At 42.8% G+C, this 20,065-nt stretch overlaps 1 protein-coding gene across 5 annotated transcripts in view; it reads left to right on the top strand.

Moving 5' to 3' along the window:
- The window catches only part of PARP11 (poly(ADP-ribose) polymerase family member 11), a 34,764-nt gene that overhangs the window by 12,089 nt on the left and 2,610 nt on the right, over positions 1 to 20,065 (top strand). The window contains exons 1-7 of one of the 5 annotated variants that reach the window (XM_069541173.1): positions 5,624 to 5,710; positions 5,879 to 5,950; positions 6,576 to 6,696; positions 9,021 to 9,096; positions 11,600 to 11,672; positions 11,752 to 11,882; positions 19,419 to 19,570. In XM_069541173.1, the coding sequence (XP_069397274.1) occupies positions 9,023 to 9,096; positions 11,600 to 11,672; positions 11,752 to 11,882; positions 19,419 to 19,570 (430 nt within the window). In that variant the 5' untranslated portion in view covers positions 5,624 to 5,710; positions 5,879 to 5,950; positions 6,576 to 6,696; positions 9,021 to 9,022. Of the gene's footprint in view, positions 1 to 5,577; positions 5,711 to 5,878; positions 5,951 to 6,575; positions 6,697 to 9,020; positions 9,097 to 11,599; positions 11,673 to 11,751; positions 11,883 to 19,418; positions 19,571 to 20,065 lie in introns of those variants that run through there. The other 4 variants (XM_060024135.1, XR_011246652.1, XM_060024136.1 and 1 more) reach the window with 4 other exon arrangements.

Raw genomic sequence — 20,065 nt, 5'->3', positions numbered from 1 at the left:
GGAGGGGCCGCTTGGAAGCTTGTACGTGGTTTCCTCTGGACTTCATCCCACCTACTTTTTCCCCTGTGTTTGTTTCACTTTGTATACTTTTACTGTAATAAACTGTAACCATGAGTAGAACAATTTCTGAGTTCTTCTCTTATGAACTAGAGAGTGGTCTTGGGGACCTCTGACACAAGGGGCATCTGCAAAATACCTGTATCTAATATCAAACTTAGTAGTCAAAGGCCAAATGCTTCCCCACTAAGATCAGGAACAAGGAAATAATGCCTGTTCTTTATTCAGCATTGTACTGGTGATTACAACCAGTGCAGTAAGGCAGGAAAAAAAATAACAGGCATCTATATGCTAGAAGAAAGAAGTAAAGCTAGCTAGCTAGCTATCTAATGCCTATAGAAAATCTGATGGAATGTCCAAAAATCTCCTAGAACTAATAAGTGAGTTTAGTAAGGTTGCTGGATACAGGAACCATATCCAAAAATCAGTGTATCACTATGAACTAGCAACATTCAATCAGAAATTGAAATTTAAAATGCAATTCCATTTGCAATAGTATCAAAAATATGAAATACTTAGTCGTGAATCTTGCATAAGTGATATGCAGGACTGTACACTGAAAACTATAAAACATTGAAACAGTTAAATAAGACCTAAATAAGTCAAGAGATGTACCTCACTCATGGGTTGGAATACTCCATATTGTCGAGATGCCAGTTCTTCCAGATAGGTCACTATGCAATCCCAATCAAAATTGAAAAGATCTAACCAAAGCAGTTCTGAAAAAGAAGAATAAATTTGGAGTGCTAACACTACAGTGTAGTATTGGTATCAAGATAGAGAAAATGTTTATTAGAACAGAATAGAGGGTCCAGAAAGAGGCCCACAAACAAACAGACAACTGATTTTCTATAGAAGTAAGACTCAGTGGAGAAAGGATAGTTCACTCAGTGTTTGGTCAGAGGTTATGTTTAACCCCCTTGTGCCAGTGAGGCTGCCCCCTGTGTTGAGGGATCTGTGTGCAGCCTTGGGAATGCTGTCATGTCTGCCCCGTGACCTGTTCTGACCGCTCCTGGGTAGACACAGCCTAGAGCTTGTGCACAGCCTTCCCGACTCCCCCCGTTGACTATAATCCCAGGAGGGCTTTCTTGGCTGTCCCTGGTTCTCTATATTAAATTTCTGCCTACTGTGCCATTCTGCTTGTATCAGAGCTCCGGGCCTCTCCTTAATTGTTTTTCATCAAAGATTTCCATTTTTTTCGATAATGCTCTTAGACGTGAGGTTCTCTATACTCGGTTACACGTAGAATCAGTCCCCTCAGGCAGAGTCATGGATCTCTTTGTCCTTAGGATGTGCTTTTCCTCCTGCAGTAGAACCCCTGTGTCACTGGAGCTGGAGTTGGGACCCCACTCTTCCCAGAGTGACACCCTGGGCGGGAGGGGTGGTGGCAGCCCCTGGTCTACCTGACTTAGCCCTCCTGCCATGAAACCACTACCCTAGAAACCACCCTGTACCTGGGTGGGAGCAATCAGGGCCCAGTATTCACAGCTGGCTGGGCTTGGACTGGAGCTTCCACCAAATGAGTGGGGACCGGGTAGAGGAAAGGAGATCGGTCCTCTGTGTTGCCTGCCCAGAGTAGACCTTCTGCACTTGTGGGCAGCCTGACCCTTCCAGGGTCAGGAGGGAAAGGGAGCTGGAGGAAAGGGAGCCCCTGTCTTCTCGTCTGCAACACTGAGCCGGTGGGGTGGGGAGTGGTGGACCAGATCTTGCCCCAAATGCCTGTTCTGGAGATCTAGTAGATTTTCTTGAATAAATATTTCTCTATTTGCTAGATGATCTTAAGACAGTTTCCAGAGACGTTAAATGTTGTTCTTTTAAATAATGCCCACCAGTTAAAATGCAGTTTTGCTGGGGAGGGGCCCACTGCACTCCTTACTCTGTCATTCCAAAAGTTCCACCCTGTTTGTAAGCTTTCAGTATCCAGTTTTGGACCTTCTTCCTATAAGAGACAAGGAAGTTTGCATTACAACTATGATTTCCTCAAGGTGTTACGTTTATCCTAACAAAATAAATTATATTCTGTGTATTTTAATAAACTCATCAGAAAGGTTTTAACCAATCTGGAAGGTGGCATTATTTTTCTCCCATAGAGCAGGATTTTGATTTTAAGCCCATCTTCCACCCAGCCTTTCAATTTGATGATCCAGATTGATTGCTCCCAGGCTCCATAAATATTGCGGTTGGAATAGCTAGCATTGTAGACAGGTTCCACCAGCATACCCATTGCACTGGAAAATTTACAAAATGCTTTTCCAATTTATACTAGCTCTTTTGTCCTTCTTAGCCTGAAGTGCAGGAATTATCATCGTCTGCCAATTATAAACCGGAAAAGCATGGCAGATTATGGTGTCGTGGCTGATCTAATTCATTCCACTAACATTCATTCACTGCCTTTTCCCTGGTGGACACCTGGCGCACACTCCTTTTGTTGCCTGTAAGTGTATTCTATCCTAGATCCATTACTACGCTGGTTACAGTATTTTAAAGTTACGCGTTGAAGCTTAACTTAACTCTTTGAGCCTAATTATACAGAATAGCCATTCCTTTGGAGGATGAACTTGTAGAAAACCATGAGTCAGTCTTATGAACTGAGTCTGAGTCTTTGGAAAGAAAACCATAGCATCTGTGAAGCAAAGCAGTCACATTCAGCTTTGGCCCCAGAGGAAAGAAGGAACAACTCTCCATGTAGGAAAACGAGGCAGGGGACTGACAACTTAGGGAAGAGCTGACAGTCCGGAGGCCTTGGGTGTTTCTAGAATCTTCTTTGAACTGCCAGCTCCATGATCCTAGACACATAATTGTATCTTCTCTGCTTCGTTTTTTTCCCCTAAAGTTAATTAGAGAATGACTTCTCCTGTGCTTTGGATTGTAGAGGAAAAAATTAGTGTAAACTGACAAGGAACTTTATAAAATTTGAAGCACTTCAGGGCAGTGGTGGCTGTCTGTGGTGCTGCCCTCTCCGCATAGGGATGAATATGAGATGAGTCTGTCCTACCCACCTCCCCCTGCGAGAGCTGCTTATGACAGGATGCTCTGCAAGGACTTTTGTGAAACACGTCCACTTGTAACCTGGCTCAGGGTGTGGTCTTGGGAACAGTGTGACGTAGCAAAGCACACATGTTGCATGTATGCTGTGTAAAGGGGGCTCCTATTTCCCATTCCCTTTTCTCCTACATGGAACGCATAAGCCACATATTTATCTTAACTATTTCCTTGAATCTCATCCTTCCAAATTTTTCTGGTTATTTTCAGAAGAAAAATAAATTTAAGTCACTCTCGCTTTCTTTGTCTCTCAGTAAAATGAGCAAATTATGTGAACAATAAGTAATAGAAGGAAGAGCAGGTGTTGTGAACAGTTAACCTACACAACTGATCTTAAATTTTAAATCACTGCCTTTTTTATTGGGTTAAAATAGATAAGGTAAATAGTGGGCCCCAAATCTGCATCTCTTGCTCCTAGGGTGTTCTGGTTTTCATTTCTTAGTGGCCAATCCACTTTAAAACATGAAGGAAAAATCCCGAACATAATCACAGAGCATCCCTTGGAGAGAGTTTCCAAACGTGAATGAGAAAATAACAAGTCCCATTCCCTGAGCTCAGGTACTCTGCCTGGTACTTCACTGCGGTACCGAGCATCACCTCTCCCAGCAGCCCCGGGAGGAAGGAGCCTTTCATCTAGGTTCTGTGAGGAGGAAGCTGTGGCCTTAACAAGGCCATGGAAGCTTATCCCACGTTACACCACTTCTGTACACTTTAAACAATGAAATGTAAAGCAAATATTTTCCAAATTACCCAAGTATAGTACATATTCTTTGTTTAAAAAAAAAAAACAGAGATATAGGAAATCACATTTTTAACAAATCAGCAGAAACCGTATAAGTTTATATGTGTGTATATGATGAAACGCGCGCACACACACACACACACACGCACGCAGAGAGAGAGCAAAGCCTGACAGTCGCACAGTAAGCAAACAGTACTGATTAACCCTGGCGAAGGAAGGTGAGAGGCGCCAGGAATGGAGGTGATAGTCAGAAAGAGTCTAGCTTTATCTTAAAGGTTCTGGTGTTTTGCAAGGAGAGATTTTCATGTATCAGCTGTGCAAATTTAAATTAATAATTTAAAAACCCTTAAAGAATGAGGACAGAAAGCCGCATTCCAGATAAAGTTGAATCTTTGACTGACTTCTTCGTCCCTTTTCTGATGGCCTTTTCTTCATCACAGTCTCCACCCAAGAATGTTTAAAACTTTTCAAAGATAATGTGTACATAATATAGGCAAGATTATAAAGTCATTGATCAGGAAGTATAAGGTAGTATTCTATGGTGCTTACATGGACAGACCCTGGATCCAGACTGCCTGGCTTTGAATCCTGGCTTCCACGTTGTGTGACCTCCTCATTTATAAATTTGAGGTACTAATAGTACATATCTTAAAGGGTGGTTGTGAGGCCCAGATGACTTATTGTTTGTGCAGTACTGAGGACAGCACCTGGCACATAGTAAGAGCCCTATAAGGGTTACTATTATTATGATCCTAATATTCAGGAAAAACTATGATAAGCGTTGATGTATCCATCCAGACTTTTTCTGTGTGTACGTACATATGCATATACCCACATCTGTATTTCATGTGGGTAAATATAGATGTATTTTTTATTAAAATCGGATCATACTATTTCTATTTATCGTAACATTCTTTGTACTCAACACTATATGTTATAAACTCTTTCTGTGCCGCTAAATGAAATATGAATACTTTATTCATTTGGCCACGCTGAGCAACTTGCAGGATCTTAGTTCCCCAACAAGGGATTGAACCCAGGCCCCCGGCAGTGAAAGCGCTGAGTCCTAACCCCTGGGCCGCCTGGGAATTCCCGAAATATGAATATTTAAAACAAAAATCAGTTGTATTTGGTCTTAACTAGTTGTGATAGTGGATCCTTTTGACCAAATACGTGAACATTTGATAAGACAGAAATTTCTTGGCATTAAACTGAGAATCTGGAGTGCTTATAGGTGTTGATACCGCTTACTTAAGTGGTTGCGTGGACATTGATATATCCACCTAAGTGTCTGATTGTTTGTCTTATTTGTTAAGTGTGAGGATATTCAACATTTTTTAAAATAAAGACCAGATTTTTTAATCAGATCGTGGACAGTTTAAACAAAAAATTAAATTTGTGGTTGATTTCATAATCCCAAACTGAATCTTTCCTTTTTCTTTCTAAACAGTCCACTATGGAATTTTTCCTATAAGCAATTAACCCAAAAGACCCAAATCATTTCTGTAGCAGTTGCTGCTAAAAAACTGGAATGTTAAGGCCCATGTCCAAGAAAGATGTGCAGATGTGATAATTTAACATTTTAAAATGTTTATCTTCAGAGCCAGTATGAGAGATAGAATGCTATTTGTCAACATCACTGTTGGAATACAGCTCTCTGTGAGAAGAAAAATGATATGTGAAAAGCACACTGGTTATTAAAAGAACGATTTCTTCCTCTCCCTCTTCCCGGCACTTCAGGAGATGTTTCACAGAACAGAAGAATTCTTATCCAAGACTGCAAACAGCGAGACAGATGAGATGGACACGTCGGACACGCAGTGGGGCTGGTTTTACCTGGCAGAGTGCGGGAAGTGGCACATGTTTCAGGTAGCGCCCCTTGGGCGGAGCAGGCGGGGTTTAGACTCACCGAGCACCGTTGTGCTGGTGTGAAAAGGGAGTCCGGGCGGCACCCGAAAGAAATCAAACCTCAGGGAAGTCAGAGGGTGGAACGAAAAGAAAAATCAGAAATTCTTCTGGTCCTTTTCCTTTCCCCAGGTTTTCACAGTGTTTACTTAGAAGAAACGGTGTGTGTTTTCTGTGTGGCCAGAGTGCAAGCGTGACTGAGGGGTACGTGGTCTCGGCACATGGGAGCAAGGCCAGGCCTGCTTTGGTGGACAAAGGGAAGGGGAAGCGACCAAGCCGGTCTTAAACGCCTCTGTGCTCCTGGTGTTAGGTTAGAGGGTGTAGAGATGTCTTCTCCTCCAGCCTCACAGCAACCCGAAAGCAGATGCTAGCACTCTGTCTTACAGCCAAAGACAGTGCAACTCAGAAAAGTTACTGTAATTGGTCTTGAGTCACACAGCTCGTTAACGGTTAAGCTGAGACCTGAACCCATATTCAAGAGCTTGTGGATTTTTTTTTTTTTTTTTTTTTTTTTTTTGCTTACAAGGCTACTTAAGGAAGATTTGATTTGAGCCACTTAAGATGTGTAATTTTGGCAATAATTTGGAAACACTGTAATACTTTGGAAAAAGTCCTTATAACCAGTTACCGAAGTTTCTTTGCTGGAAATCCTTAAGCTATTTTCCATATGCTGTCTTAGCTGTGATTCTCCCCGTGTGTTGGGAACTAGAACAGGTGATTAGTAAGTTTCCTCTGTCCCTCCACTCTGTCTCCGTCCCCCATTACTGCCTTTGTGGCCAAGCCATTCCTGTGAACAGCTGGTAAATGAACTTTCTGGTTTGTCTTAAAGCCGGATACCAACATTCAGTGTTCAGTTAGCAGTGAAGATATCGAAAAAAGCTTCAAAACAAACCCTTGTGGCTCCATTTCTTTTACTACTTCCAAATTCAGCTACAAGATAGACTTTGCAGGTATGTCTTTTTCCCTAATAGTTGTGTGTTCTTAGTATGTTGATATGGTGAAATCTGCAGTTCTGAAAATCAGGATTAGTTGACATACTTGCAAACAACAGAGTAAATCCTTTTTGTAACACATAAAAATACCTGTAAAAAAATTCAACATTTAAAATCTTTCTGAGCGACACTGCCTTTTATAAAGGTTATTTATATGCTTATAGATACTAACATATATGGAGACTGTCATGTATTTTCCTGTAATGTTTCTCTTCTAAGGAACACAAAACACCTCTAAGCCATTGTTTTATTCATCATCCTCTCAGCTTTTCGAAATAGGTAGAATCAGTCAGATTTTAAGGATCAATCAGAGAGGTTACACGCAGAGTCATAGGTAGCTGGATTGAGTTTTAAGACCACAGTTCAGCTGAATGACCCATCTCTTGGTGTCTTTCCTAGAAAACTACTCTTCAATGGACGTTGCCTCCTGCCACTTTCTGATTTTGTTGGCCCTTTCACAGATTAACCAGCTAATCTGGAAATCAGCCCCGCTTCATATTTCATCCATGATACATGTGCATGTTTTTAGGGACCCCATGAGAAACCTGTTGGACTCACCCTGCAGTTTCAAGCTGCCAGCCTCAGCTGTTTACTGCTTAGAGGCAAACAGAACCTGGAGGGGGAGACTTTCTTAACAAAAGCGGCTTTGGGCTGCCACACAGCTCAGGCCTCTAGATGTTCTTTGCTATTTTCTGTGAGTAGAGTCCTTATGACAGAGTCAGTGCTATACCGTGGTGAGGGGGGGTGTTGAAACCCTAGGAGATTCCTTTGGAGGATCCAAGGCCCAGTCATGCTGCAGGAGATTTGTCCACTAAGACACTGATGGAATCAGATCTCTAATGACTGTTGTGCCCCCAGAGTGAGTTTTTTTTTTAAAATCAAGAGTTAAAGCCATTAGATTCTTACTCCTGACTAAGCATAACATATTTTACGACGTTAGGCAAATAGGCTGCCTTTAAGGGGGCCCGACATTTGTCTTAGACGGAAGGTGTCAGCAGACACTTCAGTCTTGAGTACACCTGTCAGTGTTGAAGCCATACTGAGACATCGCAGTGTGCAGACATCAAGCTTCACGTAGAGCACGGAGTTCAGAGCTTTTGGTAGGTAGCCCAGCAAGCTGCATTTTCTGAAAGAATGTTTTCTAGTAAGCTGTATTTTTTGGAAGTTTTCTCTCAGACGGCGCAGTTTATTTAAGTCTTTATCAAAGAATTGGAGTCACATATGATAGCGCCAGCTCCCGCTCCTCTGTGTGATGACACAGTTTCAGAGGCACAGGTATTAGCATTCCCCGTGTACCACTTGTAAAGTTAGCCCCCATGGTTCTGCCACAAGCCAGCTCGGCTTCTCTGTAAAAATGGTGAAAAGCAAACTCGAAACGAGGTAGTATGAGAAGAACGCAGCACAGGCTTCACCGCATGTGCTGGGATGACCTTTCTTTTTCCCTGCGCGGTGGTCAGACGCCAGTGTGTGCAGAGCCTAGGAGAATACGGAAAGGACAAATGCACTTCACACAGCATTGGCCTGGATGGGTGAACCCCTTTACCTTGGAGTGGAATGATGCCAGTTAGACAAGGTAGACTGACGAGAATCTCACATTAAGACTTAGCACCTAACTTTGTGGGAATGAAGAGGGGGACCTAGTAAATATTGCCACAGCTGAGGAACAGAGGTAAGAAGAAAATGATACTTTAGTTAGTTCATTAGTCTTTCATCACTAGAATCTTTCATATAAGTCTGTGTTGAGTCTAGCTAGGTTTTCTGTTTTTTTGGTTTAGGTGTACAATTTAAAGAGAAGGCAAGAAATGTACAAATTTTTGAAACTCTGTGAATTGTACATGTTTTATCATGGTAATGTATCTTTTTTATCATTTCCAAAATTTTTGGAGAAATCAAAGTAACACTTTTCACTTAAGAAGCCAACCAGAAGATTCAGTACTGTAATTTCTTTCTCTTTCTAGTACTCTTAATTTTCCTAAGTTGAGAACTCTCCTATTTTCACGTCAGTTTAACCCAAGTATGGTACAGAAAGGAATAGACCTTACATACTGAGCCATGTATGAGGTGAGCTTCCTCCTGTGTGAGCCTAGGTCAAGCAATGAAGCTGCTTTTTATGCCATGATAAACAGATGTTGGTCAAGTATCCCTCATATACTGTGCTTAGTAGCTACTCCCAAAGCTCCCTGATTCCCTGACCATCATGTAGTGTGGCTAGAAATTTTCATGACAATTTGTAGCACAGTGTGTTTCTGTGACTTATCTAACATCTTTGTCTTTTTGCACAGAAATGAAGCAGATGAATCTCACCACTGGAAAACAGCGCTTAATAAAAAGAGCCCCTTTTTCTATCAGTGCTTTCAGGTATTGTGGAGAGAATGGGGTGGAAAGCAAGAGTGGGCTTTTTCTCTCTCTTGTCTTCCTTAATATGTAACAGAGGAACAAATAAACTGAAAATGTTTCGGTAGGTTATTTTTAATAATCTTAATATCGATCTTTTCTCTACTGAATTTCACATTCATTGATGCAAGAGCAGCGTTGTTATTTTCTGCTGGCATTTCCTTTCCTGTTGTCCTTTTCATTTCCCCTTATATATTTGTATTTTTCAATTCTTTAGAGCACTAAATGCTAACTAAAATAGCACTAGAGCACTAAAATTTTTCAATTCTTTAGAGCACTAATGAATGCTCTAGTGCTTCTGTGGAAGGGAGAGAATCTTACTTCCTTACCAGCTACATCACATCCTCATTCTTAAGTGTAAGGGTTTTAATAAAGGAATTACTTATCTTCAAAGGGTATGGAATCTGGGAGAAAAATGAGACATAATAATGGAAAATTGTTACTGTAACTGTGTGTTATTATATCTGGTACCCTTTGGTGGGGAGAAGCACTTAATGGGGTCAAGCACTTTGTTCTCTCACAGACTATACAAGCCATAGAACAAAGATAGGAGAGGGAGAGAATTAGCGACAACAGAGGACAAAAAGCAAGATAATAAAAGAGGAAGAACAGTTAGGTGGGATACAGCAGAGTGATGAAGATGAGGAGGTATTGATATACAAATGTTTATTTATTACAGGAATACATTGGGCATTTTTTGACATGCAAGGTGAATAGTACATTTCCTATTGACAAGGAATTTATAATTAACTAAGGCCACAAACATTAAACAAACAAACAAAAATATTTTCCATGGCTAAAAGATACATCAGGCAAAGTAAAAATACAAAGAAAACGAAGAAAACCTGGGAAACGTATTGTCACTCGGTATCACAGTCAAAGGGTTCACCTGTATAGTATTTGAAGTACTTTTTGGAATCTCTAAGTAGAAGACCAGCAACCCCTTAGAAGGATGAGAACAGAAGAATTCTTTGAAGAATTTGAACGGTTCATGCAACCTCACTCGTACTAAGAGAAATACAAATTATACCAGATTATTTCTTACCATCAGATTGACAAAAATTCTCATGTTTGACAGCACACTCCTTTGGAGAGGTTGTTGGCAAATAGGTGTTCTCTCCATTTCTGGGGGAAATGCCAATGAGTATAGCCTTCGAGGAGGGCACCTTGACGGCTTCTGTCAAAATCAGGAATAAATATATGCTTTGACTCAGAAATGCCATTTCAAAGATGTTATCCTGAAAATTGACTCGTGGCCATGTACAGTGACAAAGGGACAGACTTGTTCTTTGCAGCATCCTCAACAGTAGCAAAGAGTTGAAAAAGGCTAAATGTCATCAGTAGGGGACTTGTAATCAGTAGGGGTGGTATCCTTGCATATCAGTGGGTAAGAGAGCATCCACGCAACAGTGTCTGCCGTGTGCCAGGCTCTGTGCTAGGATGCTCTCTCACCTACTGATACGCAAGGATCTCTAAGAACATAGTCAGTGGAAAAAAAGAGCAGCTGCAAAAGACACGTGATTATGCTACCATTCGTGTGTGCCAAAAAAAAGGCTTGTGTTAACCTAGAGAAGTCCTGGAAGAATACCCAAGAGACTAAAAGCAGTGATTACTTGGAATGGAGGCGAGAGGTGAGAAGTGAGAAGAGCAAGAGGTGAGAAGACCAAGGACTGGAGTGGGAGGGAAACCATCCACCGTTCACTTTTTTATACCTATTCATCTTTAAATCATACGATTGTGTGATCTTCCCAAAGTTGAAATGAGTTAAAACATACGCTAAAGATAGACTTGAAATTTATGAATGTCTTCCATAGCCTGCAGTCACCAGAAAGGATTCCTATCAATATTATCAGTCACAGCCTTTTGCCATCCAGCTCGCCAAGATCATTGTCTTTTTCTGTGTTCACGTCCAGTGGCTTACACATGGTGGATTACTTTACTGGCTTCTGCGCCGAGTGAGTTCATGCGGACCGTGCCGGGGGATAGTGGACAATAAAGAGAGAAAGGTTTAGGTTTGCGTTAGATCTTGAAGGATGTTGAGCGCGCGGCCGAGGGTTTTGGATGGTATTTAATAGGCAGTATACATCTGTTAAAGAGGTTTGTTTTTTTAATCAAGAATTTTTGATTTTCTTCTTGGAAATTCCTTTTCTTCACCTAAAATCTTCCTCCATTTAAAAGAAATTCTGAAAAAATAAGAAAAACAAGACTGAATTAAACGACTGTTTTTGAAATTTTAGTGTTATGTAGGATTAGACGTTTCCCATCAGATTTCTTAATTCAGCCCCTAAAAAGCTGCACACAAGCGGATATTCAATAAATATTTTAAAATAAAGAAACCAAGGACTACACTTAATTGCATTTGTCACAGTAGCGCAGCGTGGCAATTCAGCTCGGGAGAAAACGTCTAAGTCATTGACAGTGATTCTAATCAGCTTCTAATATTTTGTTTTGTCTTTTCTGTTTAAAGTTATATCTGTGAAAATGAGGCCATCCCCATGCCACTCCACTGGGAGAATGTGAATACCGACCTGCCCTACCAGGTGAGAGCAGCGCTGACCAGCTGCAGGTGGGAGAGATTGGAAAGGACCCCAGTAAAACTGTGCAAACTTCTCTTTCCAGCTCATTCCTTTGCACAATCAAACACACGAATACAATGAAGTTGCTAGTCTCTTTGGGAAAACAGTGGATCGCAACAGAATTAAAAGAATTCAGAGAATTCAAAACCTAGACTTGTGGGAGTTCTTTTGCAGGTGAGACAGTTTCTACTCTGAACCCCCTCCTTGGCCTCTGAGACTTTTACAGTCTCAGAGACAGTGAAGCACAAATGTTTAATCATATTCATTGTCAGTGGCACCACCACGTGAGCTGTGTAGACGCCCTGTGCGTGTTCTGACCTGGTTTTTCAGCTCTCTTCCTCATCCTCAGGGAGAGCTGCTCTGTAAGCCAGCACCAGCATCCCGTGCAACACTGTCCGACAGCCTCTTCTGCACTGCTTTCAGAGTTTCGAGCTGGGCGTCGTGGCTGAATCAGCATTACCAGGGGGTCTGGGGAGCTGTTTAGTTCTGTTACTATGACTTTGTTGGCTCAGACTTTCCAGCCTGTAAGTCATTTGCTTGTTTTTAGTTTTGAAGGACATTGTAAAACGTACCTTCAAATTCCCTGCTTAGCCCAGAGTTTATGTTCTAGATTTGAAATCTCCATTCATTACTCAATTTAGGTTGGAAATGACCCATTGGATTGCTTGGTGGGCCCTTAACCTAAAAATAAAGCCCATTACAAGAAACTTAACAGGTATTGTCCACATGAACACATTGTGCTGTAGTTTTTTGAATAACATTATAATATAATGTAATAACAGTAATAAGCATTACTTAAAATAAGTGATTTTCTGAAATACTTTTATTAAATCTGTGTTCAAGGTTTGATTTCTAATATTTTTTAATACAAGCATTTAACCTTTAGTCAGGAAAATTTCAAATAATAGAGTCTAATGTCATGAACCCTGTGTATCCATCATCCTGATTTAACATTTATCTCGATTTACCATCATAATCTATCTCCTCTTTTGCTATGTTATTGTTGTTGCTGAAGTATTTTAAAGCAAATCCCAGGCCTTAACTCATTTCATTCTCATATACTTGAAAATCAGGCTGACTTTTGTTTGGTGATAATATGCGGAATTCTTTGATGCTTCTGGTAGGTCAGTTCCTACAGCCTGAGTAAACTCCAGGTTTTATTCTCATAATAGTTTATATTATAAAATAAGGGTTTTCAGCTTGTATTCTTTGTAATTTTGAGTCTTTGGGCCCAGCCCACTTTTATTTCTGACAATACTGAGTTTAACTGAGTTTAGGTTTTTTTGTTTGTTTGTTTGTTTGTTTAAATTTATTTTGGGCTGTGTTGGGTCTTCGTTTCTGTGCGAGGGCTTTCTCTAGTTGCGGCGAGCGGGGGCCACTCTTCATCGCGGTGCACGGGCCTCTCACTGTCGCGGCCTTCTCTTGTTGCAGAGCACAGGCTCCAGACGCGCAGGCTCAGTAGCTGTGGTGCACGGGCTTAGTTGCTCCGTGGCATGTGGGATCTTCCCAGACCAGGGCTCGAACCCGTGTCCCCTGCATTGGCAGGCAGATTCTCAACCACTGCGCCACCAGGGAAGCCCTGAGTTTAGGTTTTATTCAGGGGGTAATGGAGGATGGAAGCCTCCGTCTTCTTTGATCTTATTCTCTCAGTGAATAAAGTAAGTTTTCCTAAAATGTTCTGATGAAGACGTAATTCCTTCTTCTTAATCGGGCCTCTGAGGTGGAATTCCTGTCAGTCTTCCTCGTAATTTGAGACCTCAATTAATTCCTAGTGGTAGAAATGTTCCAGCGAATCGCCAACACATCATATACTAAGAACCTCAGTGGAGATGTTTTTACTCTGTAGATGCCATTCATGATGTTATGTGAGGTCGGCCTATAGAAATCTGTGATGGGAAATGAACCTGCCACCTGCCATGACAGCAGAAAATACTGAGTCGCATTTTAAGGACAGCCTGTCATTCTGATCTCTGCCTGAAGGACGAAAATAAACTCATCCACCCCATTGTCACGTAACCTGTGACTCACTGTACAGGCGGGAAGCCCACATGAGTCCAGCAGATAGATGTCAGTTTGCATGTTGTCCAGGCCTTCCTTCTTTCCTCCCTTCTTCCAGAAACATGTTCCAGAACCAGTTTTGTGCCAGGCACCGTTCTAGGCACTCGGGATGTAAGAGTGCACAGGACCAGAGCTTGGACAGAAGTAGGTTGTGTGTGGGATGTCACGGAGCACTTCCTAAGCCAGTGTCATCTAGGCTGGATGCAGGAGGAGAGGGGAGGGCACCCCAGGCATCGGGAGCAGCAGCACGGGCCAGAGATCGATGACAAGAGGGAATGTAGAACATTGAGAGGATTTCAAATAGGACAGAAGATAGGATGGATGGCGAGAGAAGATGCTAGAAAAGGACTCAGGAGGTAGAGCATGCAGGGGTTTGTGGGAGACCCACTGGGTGGTCGTGTGATTTTCTCCATCAGCCTTATGAGTTGGACTGACCTGGCGTCTGGGTCAGAGGGTTGGCACAGGCCAGGCCACGCGGGGCCTTGTAAGCAAACTAAGGGGTTTGGGTCTTTTCCCTGGGATAGTGGAAAGCCATTGCAGGACTTCAAGCAAGAGAGTGATGGAGCTGATGTGCATTTTAGAGAAATGATTTATCAGGCTGCACTGTGGAGAAGGCGTTTAAAGCGGTGGTTCTCAGGGGTGATTTTGCCCACCAGGGGCGTTTGGCAACGCCTGGAGCTGTTTTTGATTGTCGTGGGGTAGGAGGCGGGGGCTACCACTGCATCTGCGGGGTGGAGGGCAGGGATGCGACACATCCTGCGAGGCACAAGACAGGCCACACAACAAAGAGCTCCCCAGCCCAAAACAGTCAGCAGCGCTGAGGCTGAGAAACTGGTTTAAAAGGATCACAGAAGGGTGACCAACCAACTTAGGAAATTGTTTCAGTCGTTACAAATGTGACACACTGGATGGCCTGAGGCAAGGTGCTCTCGGTACCACTGCAGTGAAGAGGACTGTTCTGAGATATTAAAGATGTAGAATGATATTGCCTGGTACTCGATTTAATGTGCGTGATGGGGACACGCACATTAGGGGAGGTGGGGGAGATGGGAAAGATAGCTCCAGGGATTCAGACTTATTTGTTCTCATTGACTGAGGGAAATGTGTAGGAACGGGTTTTGGTCTGGGGAGGACGGGGCGGGGTTAGCAGTTGATACATGGGTTGGGAGCTCAAGAGAGCAGTGTAGACAGAGATAAAGGTTTTGGAGTTACTGGAAAGTGTGGGGTCATAGAAGCCAAAGGAATTGATAAGATGACCAGGTATTTTATGTCGATTAGGAAAAGAAGGGGGTAAGGACCAAACTCTGAAAGGGATGAACAGAGCACGAGAAAGCTCAGGGAGGAGACTGAGAAGTAACCACATAAAGTGGAAGAAAACCCATAGAATGTGGAGTCACAGGAGCCAAAGGAAGAACGTGGGTGACACAAGTATGTGTCATCCTCAGGGTCACATACGGCAGAGATGCCAAGAAAGATGAATGTTGAAAATGTCCTTTGGATTTTGCAATAAAATGTCCTTGGTACCCTAGGCGAGAGCACCGTTGGTAGATGCTATACTGTGTGTACAGCAAACGTTGACAACTGTTTCAAGGCGCTCGGCAGTGAAGAGTGAGAGACGTGAGAAGATGGTGATGTGGGCGTGGGACGCGTGCTTGGTTTTGTTTTTCGAATTTAAAGATGGGAGAGACCTGAGGATATTTACATTATTATAGGAAAGGACCTATGCAGAGGGAGAGTTTAAAAGACAGCAGAGGGCTTCCCTGGTGGCGCAGTGGTTGAGAGTCCGCCTGCCGATGCAGGGGACGTGGGTTCATGCCCTGGTCCGGGAAGATCCCACATGCCGCGGAGCAGCTGGGCCCGTGAGCCACGGCCGCTGAGCCTGCGCATCCGGAGCCTGTGCTCCGCAATGGGAGAGGCCGCAGCAGTGAGAGGCCCAGACAGCAGAGAGAGGGAGGGGTAATGGGGTGGGATTCAGAGAACGCGGGTCAGAAGGAGAGAGACAGAGTGGTCCAGTTAGATATACAGATGAGGATGGGGAGGGGATCAGAGATGAGGTAGGTCAGGGAGTTCTCCCTGATACTTTGTTTCCTTGGGGAAGGAAGCAGTGAGGTCTCCTGCAGAGAATGAGGTGCTAGGGAGGGGGATGTGAGGGAGAGAGAGGAAAAGCAGAGAGAGGAAACAGCCACTGTGGAACACGGAGGGGAGAAAGAGCTAACCTGGGAACCATGGGGTCTCCATCAGTGTCGAGGGCTGAGCTGACGTGGGAACGTGCGGATATGGGGTGGGAACCATGGCGATGTTGTTTGATTGATTCCAGCCTCCCGATTCTAAAGCAGTGATGGGAGACGGTTGGATTGGTCCAGGGTTGGGAAGGATAAGGCAGCAGGAAATAAGAGCAGGGAAGGCTGCTGCTTTGTTAAGAATGCTGATTTAGGTGCGAGGTTCTCCATCCTGGCTGCCTGTCAAAATCACCTGGGGAAGCTCTTTAACCTGTATGGGCATCTGTCACCCATCCCAGAGCCACTGAATCAGAGCCTCTGCGTTCTGACAGTTTTATCTTTAAAAAGGTCTACAAGTGATTCTGGTGTTCAGCCAGGAGGGAGAACCGCTGGTCTAAACTGGACGAACCTATTTCAGTCCAGAGCGCGAAGCTCTTCCTGCTGCATTTGGAACGTGGGGCACACCCAGCCTGGCCCGGTTGGCACCCTAGTCCCTGGGGGGGAGGGTACTTTTAAGACATCTTTGAGAAGTGGGTGCAACAGCATTTTCAGTAAGTTCAGAGATGAGTGTGGGGTTGGGCAAAGGTGGGCAGGGTGGTGGAGAACCTAGTTTGGTTTCAATCTGTGACTTTCCCTGAAGGTTTAACTGGAGCCCAAGAGGCCCTGGAACCCAACGTTAGCCTTTCTAGATCAAGGTCATAGTGTGAGTCTCCGCATGTCCTGGGTGCCTTGGCGATGGGCACTAAAGTAAACCGTGCACACGATGGCGGGTGCAGAGCTGTGATCACCCCATCCCATAGACGCTGTACCCATCCAGTGACTGAGCAGAGTTTCAGTGCCCACACTTCCGGCTCTTTCACTAACCACCACTTCATTTATCTTATCTAAGAGAGACTCGAGTGAATTTTCAAACCAAAGTTCATTCTAATCTGCACCTGAAAAGTAGTGCTGAGTGAATATCCTGATGATAGCGTGGATTCTAGTCATTACAGACCGTGAAGCTTAATATTTGAAGGACGTATGTTAAAGACATGTTTACTTAGGAAAAACCCGAATGAATTCACTGATGCTCCACTAACCAAGAGGACTGCCGTAGTGGTAGGTGGATAAGCCCCTTAGACAGTGTAGCTTGATTTCTACGAGTGGTTGAGAAAGGTCCTTACGATGGAGGCGAGATGGAGAGCTGGGTGCCGGGTGACCATACAAAGGGAAAAAGTAACATCTGGTTAAAAGTCTTATCAAAGAGTAACTTGAATGGCATGCATGCTTTCCTCTTGAGCCCTTCACATCTCTGTCAGGAATGTGGATGAAAATGTAGGAGACGTGCTTATCACGCTGTGGAAGGTTCAAAACTAGAAGGGGAAGCTTACTTGTAGGGTGAATTAATCAGGAGTCAGAAAGACCTTGGAAGATTGAAACAGTGAGTCTAAACAAATGTGATTATCTTCTCTTAAAAAGATTTTTTTCTTAGTTAGAAAAGCAGCAAATGTGCATTGTAAAAAAAACAAGGCAGACAGTACATAAAGGTCTAAAAAGAAAGTTGGCATAATTTGTTCTTTGTGAAAACATGCTGGCTTTTTCTGAAATAAATGTTTGTTTAATGCACATCCTCCTAACGTCATGCTTAATGGTCTGAGAAGACTGTCTCCAGTAGATGAAAGCGTATGCATTTGAATTTTGATACATGCTGCCAGAGGGCTCTGAGAAGGACCATGTGCATTTCCATTCTCTCATCATTTAAGGGCAAGCGTCCTTCCCCCCAACCCCGAACAGTCCCTAAGCTGCCTGCTCTTTATAAATTCTGTACTTTTAAAATTACTATATCAAGATAAAGCTTAATTGAAATAAACCTATTGCATGAGATTTAGAAATCAGTTGCACAAATCTGGAGAGCGGAGAGAAGCCTGCTTTGGGAAAGCGCCAGCAGCTTTAACTGACTGCAAGCTTCCATCGGTAGCATGGTGCAGAGCGAGCTCAGCTGGGCGCCGTCCCACGACATCTAGGCCCTGTTTCTGTTTCTTCCCGGCGTTTTCGGACTAGAAGGTGTCCAGCAGATTCCTGCCCACTAAAGGCTGTCCAGGGTGGAGAAAGGCCTAGAAGCTATGCCATGGGAGGAATAGTTGAGACAGTGGCGTCTGTTCACCTGGGGAAGGAAACCTATCAGTGTCCAGAGTTATTCCTGGATACTTGGAGTTGTTTTGTGTTAAGTGTTTGGTTGTTCTGTGTTCAGAAGGGAATAACTGAGACGACAGTAGAAGGACCAGGGAGGCAGGTTCTGGTTCACCGTCGGGGGGTGACTTTCTCACGATTACAGCTTATGGCCAGTAGGTTGGCCGCTGTGCAGGGCGGGGAGCGCTGGGGGCGCGGCAGCTCTCATTGCAGAGCTAACGGGGGAGGGTTCTTTTTCATCTTTAAGACATCTTTTGAATGAAATATGTTTAAATGAAAATGCAGCCAACAGTTTACAGACACCCATGTACCTACCAATCAGATTTGACATTTTAATATTTGTGACATTTTCTTCATCTTTGTGTCTGGGTTTTTTTTTTTTTTTAAGATACACAGCATTAGAGATCAAGGTGGAGTGTTTCCCCCATCCCCATCCTCTCCTCGTCTTTCGCCCTCAAGTTGCTGTGATACCTTCTTATCCATGTTTTTATATTTGTTACTACCTATGTTTGTATACCGCTACAATATGCATTATTATTTTGAGATAGAGGTCTCTTTTTGCATCATTCTTTTTATATTAAACATTATTTTTCAAGAGGTATCTATGTTAATACTTATAGATCTAGTTCATTATTTTAACTTTCATGTATAAATATATAATTATTCATTTTGCTGTGAAAGAATTTTAGGCTGTTTTCAGTTTGTTTGTTTTTTTACTATTACAATAAGTCCTACATCGAATAGCATTTTATGTGTTGGAAGAGGATTGTCCATTGGCAAGAGGTTTGAACTGGATGGCTTCATGTCCCTTCCAGCCCTAAGATGCAAAGTTCCGTTCAGTTTAACCAACATGTCCTACTGTGGGGATAAAAAGATTAAGGCATGGTCCGTGCTCAAGGAATTCACTGTTTAAAGACTCTGTGAACTATGTATTATTTACTGTTTGTAGTGTCATTTTTAGGCATCTGTAAAGCTTGGCTGGTTTAGGCGATCAGTCACTTTACTATGATGGGGCATTGTCTGGGATATCTATAGTTTTTGGTATAATTTTCAACATTCAGTGTCAATATTAACTAATAATTTTTGATGAGATGATTTATGTGTCCAAGATCATTTGAGATTATTTTTTTTTTCCAGAGCTATTTGTCCACTTATGATGTATGTTAAAGAACTGTGTTCTGTTTTACCCTTTCTATTGAGAAAATTAATAATGCCACTTATGGTAGATGTCTGTGTGTTTTGTGTCTGTGTATTGTGTTTTCAGGAAAAAGGCTCAGCTCAAGAAAAAAAGAGGCGTGCCCCAGATTAATGAACAGATGCTGTTTCATGGCACCAGCAGTGAATTTGTGGAAGCAATTTGCATTCATAACTTTGATTGGAGAATCAATGGTATACACGGTGCTCTCTTTGGAAAAGGTAACTATCAGAATCCAGTTGGAGCGCTAGAAGAGAATCTCCTCTCCTGAGAGAGGATTGACTGTTTGTATCTCAGGGGCTTGAGAGTCACTAAGTTAAAAGTTACTGTACTGGGTTCCTGGCACACCCTCAGAGTTTCTGAGACACCGAAAAGCCACTTCCTGCGTGTGCAAGATGGAAGGAAGACTTTTTACACCTCTACCAGATTAGATAACCCTCCAAGTCCCAGTCATTCAGGTGGGGCATCATGTCCAGATTAGCTGATTTTTGCATTATGACGTTTACTTTCCATGCATAAGTCCTTTCCATGGATAAACCCATACAGTGAACTGTTTTATGTCAAGTACACAGAGCACTATAAAATAAATCAATTAATGTGTACATTGTACGTAGGTCTATTTTTTTGTTTGTTTTGTTTTTAAAAAAATGATAGGTAGGAATATTAATGAGCATGGGGGAAATCCTCGCCTTTTTTCTAATGTTGTGAAAGTCTAA

Source organism: Delphinus delphis, chromosome 11, assembly GCF_949987515.2.
Source record: "Delphinus delphis chromosome 11, mDelDel1.2, whole genome shotgun sequence".
NCBI lineage: Eukaryota > Metazoa > Chordata > Mammalia > Artiodactyla > Delphinidae > Delphinus > Delphinus delphis.
This window is presented reverse-complemented; position numbering and strand designations above follow the sequence as displayed.